General features: G+C 60.0%; 3 protein-coding genes and 1 pseudogene across 5 annotated transcripts in view; all 4 read right to left on the bottom strand.

The window, feature by feature from the left end:
* Positions 1-15,309, bottom strand: part of LOC146421380 (uncharacterized) — a 162,934-nt gene that overhangs the window by 118,609 nt on the left and 29,016 nt on the right. The window lies entirely within an intron of this gene.
* Positions 1-15,309, bottom strand: part of LOC146421382 (uncharacterized) — a 167,982-nt pseudogene that overhangs the window by 135,403 nt on the left and 17,270 nt on the right. The window lies entirely within an intron of this gene.
* The window catches only part of LOC146421384 (uncharacterized), a 59,757-nt gene that overhangs the window by 38,390 nt on the left and 6,058 nt on the right, over positions 1-15,309 (bottom strand). The gene's annotated exons all lie outside the window — the stretch shown is intronic.
* LOC146421386 (class II histocompatibility antigen, B-L beta chain-like) lies at positions 3,344-14,291 on the bottom strand. 2 transcript variants are annotated; one of them, XM_085047480.1, is made up of 5 exons: positions 14,150-14,291; positions 13,388-13,657; positions 4,250-4,531; positions 3,509-3,615; positions 3,344-3,408 (listed from the first exon to the last, which is right to left on the bottom strand). In XM_085047480.1, the coding sequence occupies exons 1-5, from the start codon at positions 14,232-14,234 to the stop codon at positions 3,400-3,402; spliced, it is 753 nt and encodes a 250-aa protein (XP_084903606.1). In that variant the 5' UTR covers positions 14,235-14,291; the 3' UTR covers positions 3,344-3,399. The 2 variants fall into 2 exon arrangements, with proteins under 2 accessions (XP_084903606.1, XP_084903607.1); XM_085047481.1 differs by lacking the exons at positions 3,344-3,408; positions 3,509-3,615; positions 4,250-4,531 and adding exons at positions 11,128-11,298; positions 11,399-11,505; positions 12,109-12,390.

Genomic DNA, 15,309 nt, shown 5'->3' with positions numbered 1-15,309 from the left:
ACAAGGCAGCGCGGCTCCCACCTGCGCTGGGACAGCCTCTCCGAGCTCCGCCGCCGCCTCCCCGGGCTCCGCCCGCTGCCGCCGCTCCCGGGCCGCACACACGCTCCCCCCATGGCGCCGCTGCTGCCCCACTAAAGCCCTGCCTGCCTGCCTGCCTGCCTGGGGGCGACACCGGCGCCGGCCTTGTCCCCGCTCGCTGGCACCGAGCAGCAATGGCGCTGGGACAATCCCGAGTGACAGCACAGCCAGCCAAGGGCAGCGAGGCGCGGGCTCTGCACAGCGCACAGCCCAAGCCCCGCGCTCTCAGTGCGCCCCGGGCTGGCCGAGGCCAAAGCCGCACATGAGGAACAGCCCTGCAACGGGCCCGGGCCCAAGGCGCCATTGCTCTGCAAACAGCGACCAAGTTCTCCGCACCTCCCGGCCCCGCCTCGGCGCGCAGCCCCCGGGGCAGCCCCACGGCCCCCACGGCAGCTCCCAGCCTCCGCCAGCCGCCCTGCAACGGCCCAGGGGGAGCAGGCCAAGGGACGTGGCTGCCGGCGCCCAGGGGACGCCAGGGACAGCGGGGGCACTTCACAAGCCTTTCCTGCAAAAGAGAAAACCATCAGCAAGGAAAAAGCAACAGCAGCGCTGGCTCCAGAGCACAGGGCCACACGAGGCCATGGCACATTGCAGTGGGGTGACGCTGGCCCCATGCCAGGCACCCAGCAGAGCTGCTCTCTCACTGCCCTGCACAGCCGCCATGGGGAGAGAAAATTGAACCAAGGCTTCCTGAGCTGATAGAAGGACCTGGCTAAGAGATCCCTCATCCAACACCTTTGTGCACAAAACAGGCTCAGAATTGGATATGTGAGTTGAATTTATTGCTAACAAACTCAGAATAGGAGAAGAAGTAAAATTTTAACCATATAAAACACCTTCTTCTCAAATTACAGGAATCACCTGGAATGGGGGTCACCAGGATTCTGCCCAACGGGGATCACTGGGGATCACCCACTGCAGATCTTCCCACTGGGGATGGAGTTGGAGCAGCAATGAAGCTCTTCCTGCACTCGGGACACTCGCAGGGCTTCCCTCACTGGTGCCTCCGTTGGTGCTTAGTAAAGTTAGACATGACTGAGAAGCTCTTCCCACACTCGGGACACTCGTAGGGCTTTTCCCCACTGTGGATGTGCCGGTGGGTGATGAGGTGGGAGTTGTGCTTGAAGCCCTTCCCACAGTCAGGGCAGCGGAAGGGCCTCTCCTGGGTGTGAATGCGCTCATGGACGAGGAGATGGGAGCTGGTCTGGAACCTCTTCCCACACTTCCCACACTCATAGGGCCTCTCCCCAGTGTGGATCTTCTTGTGCTGGATCAGGGTGGAGCTGTGGCTGAAGCTTTTCCCACATTCCCCACAATCATAGGGCTTTTCCCCAGTGTGGATCACCTGGTGCTGCATCAGGTTGGACATCAGGCTGAAGCTCTTCCCACACTCCCCACACTCATAGGGCTTTTCCCCAGTGTGGATCCTCTGGTGCCGGATAAGATCAGATCTCCGCCTGAAGCTTTTCCCACATTCCCCACACTTGTGGGGCTTCTCTCTGCCCTCAGGCTTCTCCCCCAGCTCCGAGCTCCGGCTGCATCTCCGGGCCTTTTCCTCCTCCTCCATCCGGCCACGCCTTGGCAATGACAAATCCTGCTTTGGGGCAAAAACAAGGGCTCAGCGCCTTGCCCTGGGGGTTCCTCCTGCCCAGCTCCAGCTCTGCAACTCTCCCAGGGGTTTGTGTCCATAAAATCCCCAAACCACCACCATTCACCTCAAAACCCTATCAGCATTTCCTCCTCTCTGCTCTTTGCACTTTGGCCTCCTCAGGCTCTCCCTTCCCTGCACTCATGGGGCTCCCGTGGCTCCCGGGCTTCCCTATTTTCCAGGGTCCTGCTTAGGGATGATCCGGGGGCTTTGGGGGTCCCAGGGGTCCCTTCTCCCCTCATTCTCTGCTCCGCGCTTCCAGGGATCCCAGGCTTCCCCCTTAGCCACGCTCCCCCCTCTCCAGCCTGCCGGGGCTCCCCCAGCTCCGCCATCGCCCCTCTCCGCTCACCCCACTCCGGGGCTCCCGCCCTTCCCCTCCACCGCTCTCCCGGCCGGACCCCATGCCCCATGTCCCCCTCCCACCCCGACACCGGGCCGTGCCCACCTGCAGCCCCCAAAATATCCCCCAAAGCCCCACTGCCGCCTAAGCTTTGCCCTTCCGCCACATCCAAACGTTCCCCCCGCACAATCAAACCCTCCCAGCGACCCTGAACGAGATTTCGGGCTCAATCCCGCAAGCTGCGAGCTCCAAACACCCGCCCAGAAAAAACGCCGCTCGGGGACCCTCGAGACATTTGGGGCGACTTCCTCCTCCCCCTCACCTGCGGCGCGCGGGGCGCCGATGCTCCCGGGGCCGCGGCAGACAAAGAGCTCCGCGCTGCTTCTGCTGCTCCTCCTCTTCCTCTCTCCAACCTCTTCCTGCTCCTCCTCTTCCTCTCTCCAACCTCTTCCGGTTCCTCCTCTTCCTCTTTCCTTCTTCCTCCTCCCGCGGCTCCTCCTCCTTCCTCCTCCCGCCTCCTCCTGCTCGGATCTCCGGCCTTTCTGCCGCTCCTTCCTCATCCCTCCTCCTCCTCCTCCATCCCTTCTCCTCCTCCCCCCAAGCCCAGCGCCCACCCTTTCCCCCCCTTTTCCCCAAGCCGTCGCATGCCGCGGGAGGAGCCGGGATGGAGCCGGGGCAGGTCGGGCTGGGGCAGCGCTGGGCTCCGGGCCAGGCCTGGGCGCCCCCCACGCGCCCCCTCCCCAAATTGGGCTGGGGGGAAGCGCTGGGGGCGAGGGGGGGCGCAGGTGGGGTTGGGGTGGGGAGCGCTGGGCGCTGCGGGTCTGCCTGGGAACTGGAGAGTCATCAGCGCCGCGAGCTCGGATTGGATCAGAATCGCTCAGCGCCTTCTCCCATTGGCTCATTTTCGCGGGGCTATTTTTCGGGGCTGTTTTTCTATGGGGTTTGGAGGTTCTGGGGGGCTCAGGGGGTCTCAGCGCCTTTTTTGGGGGTCGCTGTGTGCCGTGTCGGGGTTCAGCTGCCTCCCAAGGCCCCCAGAGCGGGGTGACACTTGGGGACACACGGGGGTCCCCATTCCCGATCCATCCCGGGGTCAGGTCTGCCCCCCAGTCACAGCCCCACCGCGGGGTCCCCCCAAGTCCCTCCCCAGTGCCCCCCAAGAAACGCGACCGGAGCCAACTGGGAAGCTTTACTGGGAGCACTGGGAGCAGCCGGGCGCGATCAGAGTGACAGCAGGGCTGGGGGGACACACGACCCCCCAAAATCAGCGCCGGGACAGAGCGGGGGGTCCCGGCCGGGCCCGAGGCCACGGGGAGGGGCTGCGGCCGGCGGCGGCTCAGGAGCTCTGTGGGCAGAGAAAAGGGGTGACACCGGGCTGGGGGGCCCCGGGGGGAGCACAGCCGCTCCGGGGCAGGGGGGACACGACCCCCGGGACCCCCCCTCACCTTCTTGCGCAGGTAGAAGCCGAGCCCCAGCGCCAGGAAGACGAAGCCCAACACGAAGCCCCCGATCCCCGTCAGCATCTTGCTGCGGGCAGCGTCCAGCGGCATCTCTGGGGGGTCAGCAGGGCTCAGGACCCCCAAAAACCTCTCACCGACACCCCAAGCCCCTCCAAGCACCCTCCCAGTCGCCCCCAGCCCACCCAGAAGCCCCTGAAACCTCCTCCCGATCCATTCCCAGCCTCCCCAGGACACACCAAAGCCCCTCCCGTCCCTCTCAGCACCCCACAACCCCTCCCAGTTGCCCCCCACCGCCCCAGGACCCCCAAACCCTCTCCCAGTCCCTTCCCAGCCCCAGCAGGACTCACCAAGGTCCCTCCCAGTGTCTTCCCAGCACAACCAACCTCATTCCAACCTTTGCTTTTCCATCCCCAATCTCCTTCCAGCCCCTCCAGCCTCACTCCAACTCCCTCCCAGTTCCCCCCAGCACCCCCAAACTCCCTCCCAGTGCCCCCCAGCACCCCCAAACTCCCTCCCAGTGCCCACCAGCACCCCCAGAACCTCATCCCACCCTCCCCAACATCCTTCCAACCCCTTCCCAGCCCTCCCACACCCCCAAGCCCCTCTCCCAGTATAAACCAGCCTCTCTCCACCTCCCTCCCAGTTCCCCCCAGCACAGCCCAATCCCCCTGCCAGCCTCCCCAGTGCCTCCCCCGCTCCCCCCGGCGCTGTGGGCTCTGGCCGTACCCCAGTGCCGCCTCAGGGGCTGCTCCAGGCTGACGTGCTCCACCTGGCAGGTGTAGGTGACCCCGCGCCGGGGGGGCGTTTCCAGCAGCACCAGCAGCTGGTAGGTCCAGTCCCCGTTGGGGAGCAGGTCGGTGGTCATCACTTGCTCCGAGAGCTCCTGCTGGCCCTGGAACCACCTCACCTGCACCTGCGCAGGGTAGAAATCCATCACGGAGCACAGCAGGCGGCCGGGCTCGGGCTGGGAGCTCGAGGGCACCAGCGAGATGGACACGCTGGGGGGCACTGGGAGAGAGAGGGGAGACACTGGGATCAGCTGGGGGGGCGCTGGGAGAGAGCTGGGAGGGGTGGTGTGGTACTGGGAGGGACTGGGAATGAAGGGGGAGGGAATGGGGGGGCACTGGGAGAGAGGGGTGTGAATTGGGGGCATTGCAGGGCACTGAAATGGAGTATGGAAATCTGGGAGTGCACTGGGAATGGACTGGGATTGGCATTAGACAAACTGGGAGGGACGTTGGAGGCACTGGGAGTGACTGGCAATGCAGTGGGAGGGACTGGAAATGTACAGGAATTGCGATTAGTGGGACTGGGGAAGGACTTGGATAGAGGGGATTGGATTAGGGCGTACTGGGACGGCGCTGGGAGAGAGGATGGAGGTCTGGGAGTGGACTGGGAATGAACTGGGATTGGCTTTAGAGGGACTGGGAGTGACTGTGCTAGCACTGGGAGGGACTGGGAGAGAGGGTGGATGTCTGGGAATACATTGGGAATGGGATAAGAGGGACTGGGAGTGACCATGGTGGCACTAGGATGGACTATGGTGACCACCACTGACCCTTCCCAGTGTCGCCACATCCCGAGGCGCCATGGATGGAGCACGGAGCTGCCCCTGCCTGCTGCTGCTGCTGGCGCTGACCCTGCCTGGCCTTTGGGGGCTCCAAGGTGGGCTTTGGGGGGTCCTGGAGCCGCGGCGTTGGGATTTGGGGTGTCCTGGATCCATGGCAAAAGGGGATCGGGAGATTCAGAAGGTCCATCCCCCTTTTTGGGGATTTTTGGGAACGGCGTTGGCCCAGCTTCCTGTTTTTTCAGGGTTTTACCCCCTTTTCTGCAATTTTCAGGGTCAGCAGTGGACAAACTCCTCTTTTCCCACGGTTTTGGGGCTCTGGGATCTCCCAAACCCCCCTGTTCTCAGGATTTTGGGGCTCTAGAATTTCCCAAATCATCCATTTCTGGAATTTTGGGACTCTGGGAATTGCAAACCCCACTGGTACTGAAGATTTGAGGGACTTGGAGTTCCCACTTCCTCTTTTTCCAGGATTTTGAGTGGCTCAGGATGCTCAAATTCCTCTTTTCCCCAGGATTTTGGGGCTCTGGCATTGCCCAAACCCCTCTGTTCCCAGGATTTTGGGGGGAAATCCCCATTTTCCAGGATTTTTATACTCTCACCCCCCCAATTCCCCATTCCCATTGCCCCACACCATCATCCAGACAGAATATAACCAAAACTCCATTTCCAGGGGAATTCAGCCCAATTCCAGCTGTGTCTGACTCGATTCCAGGAGGATCCTGGGGCAATTCCAGCCTCTACTGCAGCACCAACACCATTCAAACCCAATTCCAGGTGGACTCAACCCAATTCCAGGTGAGTCAAATCCAACTCAAGGTTGGTCCAACCCAATTACAGGGAGATTAAAGCAAATTCCAGGGGCATTCAATCTAATTCCAGGTAGATAAAACCCAATTCCAGATGCATCAAATCCAACTCCAGGTGGGTCAAACCCAATTCCAGGTGGATCTAACCCAATTCTAGGTCGAGTCAACCAAATTCCAGGGAAGTCCAGTTTTTTTCAGGTGGATAAAACCGAATTCCACATAAATCCCACCCAATTCCAGGTAAATCCAACTGAATTCCAGATTGATCAAACCCAACTCCAGGTGAGTCAAAACAAATTCCAGGTGGACCAAACCCAATTCCAGGTCGATTCAACCCCATTCCAGGTAAACCAAATCCAGTTCCAGGTGGATCAAACCAAATTCCAGGTAAATCCAACCCAATTCCCTGTCAATCCAATCCAGTTCCAGGAGGACCAAACCCAATTCCAGGGGTGTCAAACCCAATTCAACTCTTTTAAATGTCCCATCGCCCCTTTCCCTCCATTCAGGCAGCTCCTGACAGCTTTTTTCTGGGAGAAATCCCTGAATTTGGGGATTTTTGGGGTGCAGTTTTGGACAGGGGACAGCTCTGCCTGCCTTTCCCCTCCCTGGCTGGGTCCCCAGTGTCCCACCATGGCTGTGTCCCCAATGTCCCACCCTGGCTGTGTCCCCAGTGTCCCACCATGGCTGTGTCCCCAATGTCCCACCATGGCTGTTATCAGACACTGAAATATTTCACACCTCAAACATTGATACAAAGTTTTGCTCATTGTAACAAAAAGTGTACAAAGAAGCTACAATCAAAAACCCTCCCTGAAGATACCTGACTGGGACTTTGGACTGAGAGTCAAACTGCTGAGATCCCATAAAGGGAAACCTATTGTTCACTCATCTCAGGCTGAGGGAAAGGAATGCACACACAAATCCAAAGCCACCAGCTGCTCTGAGAATCATCCCTGGCTGAGTTTGGGGTGGGGGCAGAGCACAGCTCACTGTGATGCCTAAAATGCTGGGAAAGATTGAGCACAGACCCCGCAGTGTAGGAAAAGGGTATTCCCTTGGTTTAATAGGATCCCAGGTGCACCACGACGGAAAGAGAGCGACAATATCACGGGTTTGCAATTTATGGACTTCACTGATTAACATCCCTATCTAAAATTCCCCAATGAGAAACCTAACAAATGAAGTCATTGCCCCCTTATTCAAATTACCTCCCCCCCAAAAAAAAGTTACAAATTAGTTTACAGAAACATGTCCCAGTGATAAAGCTCTTTCAAGGCTGGTGCCTCATGCTCTTGAAATTGTGGAGATTGTTTCGTCTTCTCCAAAGAATTCTGAACGAGGCTGGAGCACAAGGGTTATAAACATGTGGGGCTGAGATACAGAGAGTAAAAGGTACAGGAAGGGGAAAGGGTAAAAAGGATATAAAAAGAGTATAAAAGTACAATGAAAAAGGACAAAAACCCATCAGGCATCAGCAGAAGCCAGGTTTACACAAACTGCCCAGCTGTGGAACCCCCAACCCCACCACAAAGTGACACAGAAACCCCAAAAAACGACACTGAAACCCCAAAAATTGCAGAAAAAAAACCCCAAAAGTGACACAGAAACCTCAAAAAGTGACATGGAGACTCAAAAAGTGGCGATGGGAAACCTCCAATGGGACAGTGAGACCCCAAAAACGGCAGAGAAAACCCCAAAAATGGAAGAGAAATCCCAAAAGTGACACAGAACCCCAAAAAACGACAAAGAAACCCCTAAAAATGACACAGAAACCCCCAAAATGATAAAAAAAACCCCAAAAATGACATGACAAACACCCAAAAGTGAGACAGAAACCCCAAAAGGTGACCCAGAACCCCCCCAAAAATGACCCAGAAACCCCAAGAAGGACACAAAAATCCCCCAAAACGGCACAGAACCCCCAAAAATCTCCACCGCACGCTGCTGGAGCAGTTCGACATCAAATCGGGACTTTGACGTGAGAGGAGCTGAGGGGAGTCACAATCCATCACAGACCCCCAAATGCCAGGCCTTGCACCACAGCAGTGCAGGTGATGCAAGCAGAGTCTGCTGCTAGAGACTGTCCCCTGCCCCGGGGGGACATGCTGGACATTGTCACCTGGCCTGAGTGTATATTAACCCTTGGCACTCTGTGCTTTTTGGGGGGAAAACCACCACTGAGAAGAGCAGCTGGAGAAGATCAATGTGACATCGTTGGGATCCACGGATGGTGATGTTTTCTTTCTCCCTCTTTCTGTCCCCCTCACCTCTTTTCCTACTTCTCTTTTCCTCTCTTTTCCTCCCTCTTTCTCTCATATTTACTATCAAATAAAACTTACACTACTGACTGGCATGTGGTCTCGTTTGCACCTTAATTCGGGCAGATGTATTTCCAAAGAACCTTAATGTTTGGATCATAACAGCTGTGACCCCAATGTCCCACCCATGTCTCACCTCAATATCTTCATTTTTACCCCAAATTCAGGTGTTTTGAAGGATTGAAATGAAAACAAGACCAAACCTGAAAGAAAAGGATTTACATGTCTGTGCCCGCTGAGGATCCACGTGGTTGGGTAGAAGGGAAGAACATTTTTGGAGGTTTCCACCCCAAAATCCTGCTCTTTGCCCCAATGCAGAACCATTTGGCTGTGAAAGATGCCACTGGGTGAGAGAAAATCACAATCATGGAATCAATGAGGTTGCAAAAGATCTCCAAGGCCATCCAGTGTTGCCTCATGCCAAGAGATGATATAACTGAACACAAAAGGTGAGATTTTCTGGGGTGGAAAGTCAACAAATCCGCTCTCCCCAGGGGATTTCTGATGTCCCCAGGAATTCCCATGGACATTCCTGGCCCTGCCTTCATCCAGGTGCCCACGGGGAGCCAGGAGGGTGTGGAGCCACCAGCCAGGTGTCTTTGCCACACGGATCACCAGCAGCACGGATCACCAGGGCTCTGCACAGCTGGGATCACTGGGGATCATCCACTGCAGATCTTCCCACTGGGGATGGAGTTGGAGCAGCAATGAAGCTCTTCCTGCACTCGGGACACTCGCAGGGCTTCCCTCACTGGTGCTTCCGTTGGTGCTGAGCCAAGTTAGACATGACTGAGAAGCTCTTCCCACATTTTCCACACTCATACGGCTTTTCCCCAGTGTGGATGCGCCGGTGGGTGATGAGGGTGGAGTTTCGCTTGAAGCCCTTCCCGCAGTCAGGGCAGCGGAAGGGCCTCTCCTGGGTGTGAATGCGCTCATGGACGAGGAGATTGGAGCTGGTGTGAAACCTCTTCCCACACTTCCCACACTCATAGGGCCTCTCCCCGGTATGGATCTTCTTGTGCTGGATCAGGGTGGAGCTGTGGGTGAAGCTTTTCCCACATTCCCCACAATCATAGGGCTTTTCCCCAGTGTGGATCACCTGGTGCTGCATCAGGTTGGACATCAGGCTGAAGCTCTTCCCACACTTCCCACACTCATAGGGCTTTTCCCCAGTGTGGATCCTCTGGTGCCGGATAAGCTCAGATCTCCGCATGAAGCTTTTCCCACATTCCCCACACTTGTGGGGCTTCTCTCTGCCCTCAGGCTTCTCCCCCAGCTCCGAGCTCCGGCTGCATCTCCGGGCCTTTTCCTCCTCCTCCATCTGGCCACGCCTTGGCAATGACAAATCCTGCTTTGGGGGAAAAACAAGGGCTCAGCGCCTTGCCCTGGGGGTTCCTCCTGCCCAGCTCCAGCTCTGCAACTCTCCCAGGCTTTTGTGTCCATAAAATCCCCAAACCACCATCATTCACCTCAAAACCCTCACAGCACTTCCCCCTCTCTGCTCCTTGCACTTTGGCCTCCTCAGGCTCTCCCTTCCCTGCACTCATGGGGCTCCCGTGGCTCCCGGGCTTCCCTATTTTCCAGGGTCCCGCTTAGGGATGATCCGGGGGCTTTGGGGCTCCCAGGGGTCCCTTCTCCCCTCATTCTCTGCTCCGCGCTTCCAGGGATCCCAGGCTTCCCCCTTAGCCACGCTCCCCCCTCTCCAGCCTGCCGGGGCTCCCCCAGCTCCGCCATCGCCCCTCTCCGCTCACCCCACTCCGGGGCTCCCGCCCTTCCCCTCCACCGCTCTCCCGGCCGGACCCCATGCCCCATGTCCCCCTCCCACCCCGACACCGGGCCGTGCCCACCTGCAGCCCCCAAAATATCCCCCAAAGCCCCACTGCCGCCTCAGCTTTGCCCTTCCGCCACATCCAAACGTTCCCCCCGCACAATCAAACCCTCCCAGCGACCCTGAACGAGATTTGGGGCTCAATCCCGCAAGCTGCGAGCTCCAAACACCTGCCCAGAAAAAACGCCGCTCGGGGACCCCCGAGACATTTGGGGCGACTTCCTCCTCCCCCTCACCTGCGGCGTGCGGGGCGCCGATGCTCCCGGGGCCGCGGCAGACAAAGAGCTCCGCGCGGCTTCTGCTGCTCCTCCTCTTCCTCTCTCCAACCTCTTCCTGCTCCTCCTCTTCCTCTCTCCTCCTCCTTCCTCCCGCGGCTCCTCCTCCTTCCTCCCGCGGCTCCTCCTCCTTCCTCCTCCCGCCTCCTCCTCCTGCTCGGATCTCCGGCCTTTCTCCCGCTCCTTCCTCATCCCTCCTCCTCCTCCTCCATCCCTTCTCCTCCTCCCCCCAAGCCCAGCGCCCACCCTTTCCCCCCCTTTTCCCCCCGCCGTCGCATGCCGCGGGAGGAGCCGGGATGGAGCCGGGGCAGGGCGGGCTGGGGCAGCGCTGGGCTCCGGGCCAGGCCTGGGCGCCCCCCACGCGCCCCCTCCCCAACTTGGGCTGGCGGGAAGCGCTGGGGGCGAGGGGGGGGCGCAGGTGGGGTTGGGGTGGGGAGCGCTGGGCGCTGCGGGTCTGCCTGGGAACTGGAGAGTCATCAGCGCCGCGAGCTCGGATTGGATCAGAATCGCTCAGCGCCTTCTCCCATTGGCTCATTTTCGCGGGGCTATTTTTCGGGGCTGTTTTTCTATGGGGTTTGGAGGTTCTGGGCGGCTCAGGGGGTCTCAGCGCCTTTTTTGGGGTTCGCTGGGTGCCGTGTCGGGGTTCAGCTGCCTCCCAAGGCCCCCAGAGCGGGGTGACACTTGGGGACACGCGGGGGTCCCCATTCCCGATCCATCCCGGGTTCAGGTCTGCCCCCCAGTCACAGCCCCACCGCGGGGTCCCCCCAAGTCCCTCCCCAGTGCTCCCCAAGAAACGCGACCGGAGCCAACTGGGAAGCTTTATTGGGAGCACTGGGAGCAGCCGGGCGGGGTCAGAGTGACAGCAGGGCTGGGGGGACACACGATCCCCCAAAATCAGCGCGGGGACAGAGCGGGGGGTCCCGGCCGGGCCCGAGGCCACGGGGAGGGGCTGCGGCCGGCGGCGGCTCAGGAGCTCTGTGGGCAGAGAAAAGGGGGTGACACCGGGCTGGGGGGCCCCGGGGGGAGCACAGCCGCTCCGGGGCAGGGGGGACACGACCCCCGGGACCCCCCTCACCTTCTTGCGCAGGTAGAAGCCGAGCCCCAGCGCCAGGAAGACGAAGCCCAACACGAAGCCCCCGATCCCCGTCAGCATCTTGCTGCGGGCAGCGTCCGGCGGCATCTCTGGGGGGTCAGCAGGGCTCAGGACCCCCAAAAACCTCTCACCGACACCCCAAGCCCCTACAAGCACCCTCCCAGTCGCCTCCAGCCCACCCAGGAGCCCCTGAAACCTCCTCCCGATCCATTCCCAGCCTCCCCAGGACACACCAAAGCCCCTCCCGTCCCTCTCAGCACCCCACAACCCCTCCCAGTTGCCCCCCACCGCCCCAGGACCCCCAAACCCTCTCCCAGTCCCTTCCCAGCCCCACCAGAACTCAACAAGGTCCCTCCCAGTCTCTTCCCAGCACAACCAACCTCCTTCCAACCTTTGCTTTTCCATCCCCAATCTCCTTCCAGCCCCTCCAGCCTCACTCCAACTCCCTCCCAGTTCCCCCCAGCACTCCCAAACTCCCTCCCAGTGCCCACCAGCACCCCCAGAATCTCATCCCACCCTTCCCAACATCCTTCCAACCCCTTCCCAGCCCTCCCACACCCCCAAGCCCCTCTCCCACTAGAAACCAGCCTCTCTCCACCTCCCTCCCAGTTCCCCCCAGCACAGCCCAATCCCCCTGCCAGCCCCCCCAGTGCCTCCCCCGCTCCCCCCGGCGCTGTGGGCTCTGGCCGTACCCCAGTGCCGCCTCAGGGGCTGCTCCAGGCTGACGTGCTCCACCTGGCAGGTGTAGGTGACCCCGCGCCGGGGGGGCGTTTCCAGCAGCACCAGCAGCTGGTAGGTCCAGTCCCCGTTGGGGAGCAGGTCGGTGGTCATCACTTGCCCCGAGAGCTCCTGCTGGCCCTGGAACCACCTCACCTGCACCTGCGCAGGGTAGAAATCCATCACGGAGCACAGCAGGCGGCCGGGCTCGGGCTGGGCGCTCGAGGGCACCAGCGAGATGGACACGCTGGGGGGCACTGGGAGAGAGAGGGGAGACACTGGGATCAGCTGGGGGGGCGCTGGGAGAGAGCTGGGAGGGGTGGTGTAGTACTGGGAGGGACTGGGAATGGAGTAGGAAGGACTGGGAATGCAGGGGGAGGGAATGGGGGGGCACTGAAAGAGAGGGGTGTGAATTGGGGGCATTGGAGGGCACTGAAATGGAGTATGGAAATCTGGGAGTGCACTGGGAATGGACTGGGATTGGCATTAGACAGACTGGGAGGGACGTTGGAGGCACTGGGAGTGACTGGCAATGCAGTGGGAGGGACTGGAAATGTACAGGAATTGCGATTAGTGGGACTGGGGAAGGACTTGGATAGAGGGGATTGGATTAGGGCGTACTGGGACGGCGCTGGGAGAGAGGATGGAGGTCTGGGAGTGGACTGGGAATGAACTGGGATTGGCTTTCGAGGGACTGGGAGTGACTGTGCTAGCACTGGGAGGGACTGGGAATGGAGTGGGAGGGACTGGGGGCACACTGGGAGAGAGGGGAGTGGATTGAGGAGCACTGGGAGGGACAGGGAGAGAGGGTGGATGTCTGGGAATACATTGGGAATGGGATAAGAGGGACTGGGAGTGACCATGGTGGCACTAGGATCGACTATGGTGGCACTCAGGGTGACTGTGGTGGCACTGGGAGGAACTGGGAATGAACTCCGCGGCACTGCGAGGCTAAGTCCAGCGCGGAGAACTCGGCGCTGCTTGTCTGCCTGGCAACTGAAGAGTCATCAGAGACTCGCGCTCTGATTGGGTGAGAAGCGTCATCTTCACGCTTGGCTGAAATGGACGCGCTGGGGGGGCTGGGAGAGACTGGGGGGGACTGGGGGGGACACAGAAGCCGCCGAGAAGGACAAGAAGCCCCTGGCTTGGCAGAAAGAGGGCTGAGGGCTCTGGGTGATTCCCAGGGAGGGTATGAGGGGCTGCAGGGTCATTGCCAGGGCAGAGCCTGAGGGGACACCTCTGCCCCACGCTCACCTCTGCGCTCCACCAGGAACGGGGTGAACACCTTGTAGTTGTACCGGCAGTACCTGTCCACCTGAGCCCGTGTGTACTCCATTCCTGCCTTGTCGCTGTTCCAGTACTTGGCCCATTTGTCCCCATCCGGGGTGAACCCCACGAATTTCCTCACATCGCTGTCGAACCTCGTGTACTCCACCCGGTTGTAGATGTACCTCTGCAGGAACCTCACCTTCTCCGTGCCGTTAATGAAGTGACACTCGCAGTATCCCATCTCCTGGCAGACCCCTGTGTGAGCAAGGCACAGGTCAGGGGTCCCCCAGCACCCCCATCGATCCCAGAGCTCCGGGGATCACCCCGGATCCCCACTCCGCACCCCCTGTGCCCCACGGCCGCCATGGGACCCTCCTGCCCGCGCTCCCACCTCCTCTTTCCCACCCTTCTCCCTATTTCCCCTTTCACATCCTCACTCCCCGCCATTTGCAGCCACTCCCTACTTCAGTTTTGGGTTCCCATTCCCTCTTCTTGGCATTTCCACGCTTTTTTTCCCAAAATTTCTTCCCCCCCACATCCCCCTCCCGCTGAGTTTTGGGCTCCCACCCTCCCCTTTTCCCCACTTCCCCACCCTCTCCCACCCCTTCCTCACCTTCCCCCAACCCTCAGCCCCTCCCGCTCTCCCTTTCGGCTTCCCCTCCTCCTCCCCCTCCACTTTGGGCTCCCAAACCCTTTTCTTTCCCCTTTTCCCCCTTTCCCATCGCATTCCCTGCTCCCCCCGCTCACCCGACAGCTCCGCGCCCGCAGCCGGGGTGGCTCCCAGCACCACCAGTGCCACCAGTAGGGCCCCAGCTGCCGCCACTCGCCCCATGGCCAGCGCCGGGCAGCTGCCGCCAGCCCCGCAGCAGCCGCTGCACTGGGAGCTCCAGTCCGGAGCAGGGCGGGATCATCCGCCCCGCGCGCTCTGATTGGCCGGGCGCCGTTTTCGGACGCGCTCCCATTGCCTGGGCGTGGTTTTGGGCGCGCTGCCATTGGCCGCAGTTGTTTTGGACGCGCTCCGATTGGCCGGGCCGGTTTGGGGCCCGTTTTGCACAGGCTCTACCCGGCAACCGGTGACGACACAACACACACGCCCTCCCATTGGCTCCGCCGCTTTTGGGGCGCTGCGCCCCCACTCCCACTCCCCCCACTTCGCCGCCGCTGCACTGGGACCACCAGCGACCCTTCCCAGTGTCGCCACATCCCGAGGCGCCATGGATGGAGCACGGAGCTGCCCCTGCCTGCTGCTGCTGCTGGCGCTGACCCTGCCTGGCCTTTGGGGGCTCCAAGGTGGGCTTTGGGGGGACCTGGAGCCGCGGCGTTGGGATTTGGGGTGTCCTGGATCCATGGCAAAAGGGGATCGGGGAGATTCGGAAGGTCCAACCCCCTTTTTGGGGATTTTTTTGGGAAGGGCGTTGGCCAAGCTTCCTCCTTTTTCTGGGTTTTCCCCATTTTTTGGGGTCAGCAGTGGTCAAACTCCTCTTTTCCCACGGTTTTGGAGTTCTGACAGTTCCCAAACCCCCCTGTACCCGAGATTTTGGGGCTTTAGGAGTTCCAAACCTCGCTGTATCCACAATTTTTTGGGACTGGGCGTGTCCAAAGCCCCCCTGTAGCCAGGATTTTGGGATCTGGGTGTTCCCATGTCCTCTTTTTCCACTATTTTGGGGTTCTGGGATTTCCCAAACCCCCCTGATCCCGCAATTTTGGGGCTCTAGGAGTTCCCAAACCCCCCTGTACTGAGGATGTGGGGAACTGAGTGTTCCCATATCCTCTTTTCCTAGGATTCTGAAAGGCTCAGGATGCTCAAATTCCTCTTTTTCCCAGGATTTTGGGGCTCTGGCAGTGCCCAACCTTCCCGGTTCCCAGAATTTTGGGTGGAAATCCCCATTTTCCCAGGATTTTTATAC

The sequence above is a fragment of the Lichenostomus cassidix genome, unplaced genomic scaffold, assembly GCF_008360975.1.
Source record: "Lichenostomus cassidix isolate B80296 unplaced genomic scaffold, HeHo_3.0 HiC_scaffold_33, whole genome shotgun sequence".
In the NCBI taxonomy this organism is placed as follows: domain Eukaryota; kingdom Metazoa; phylum Chordata; class Aves; order Passeriformes; family Meliphagidae; genus Lichenostomus; species Lichenostomus cassidix.
The sequence above is the reverse complement of the archived record's forward strand: the minus strand, read 5'-3'. Positions and strand labels throughout refer to the sequence as shown.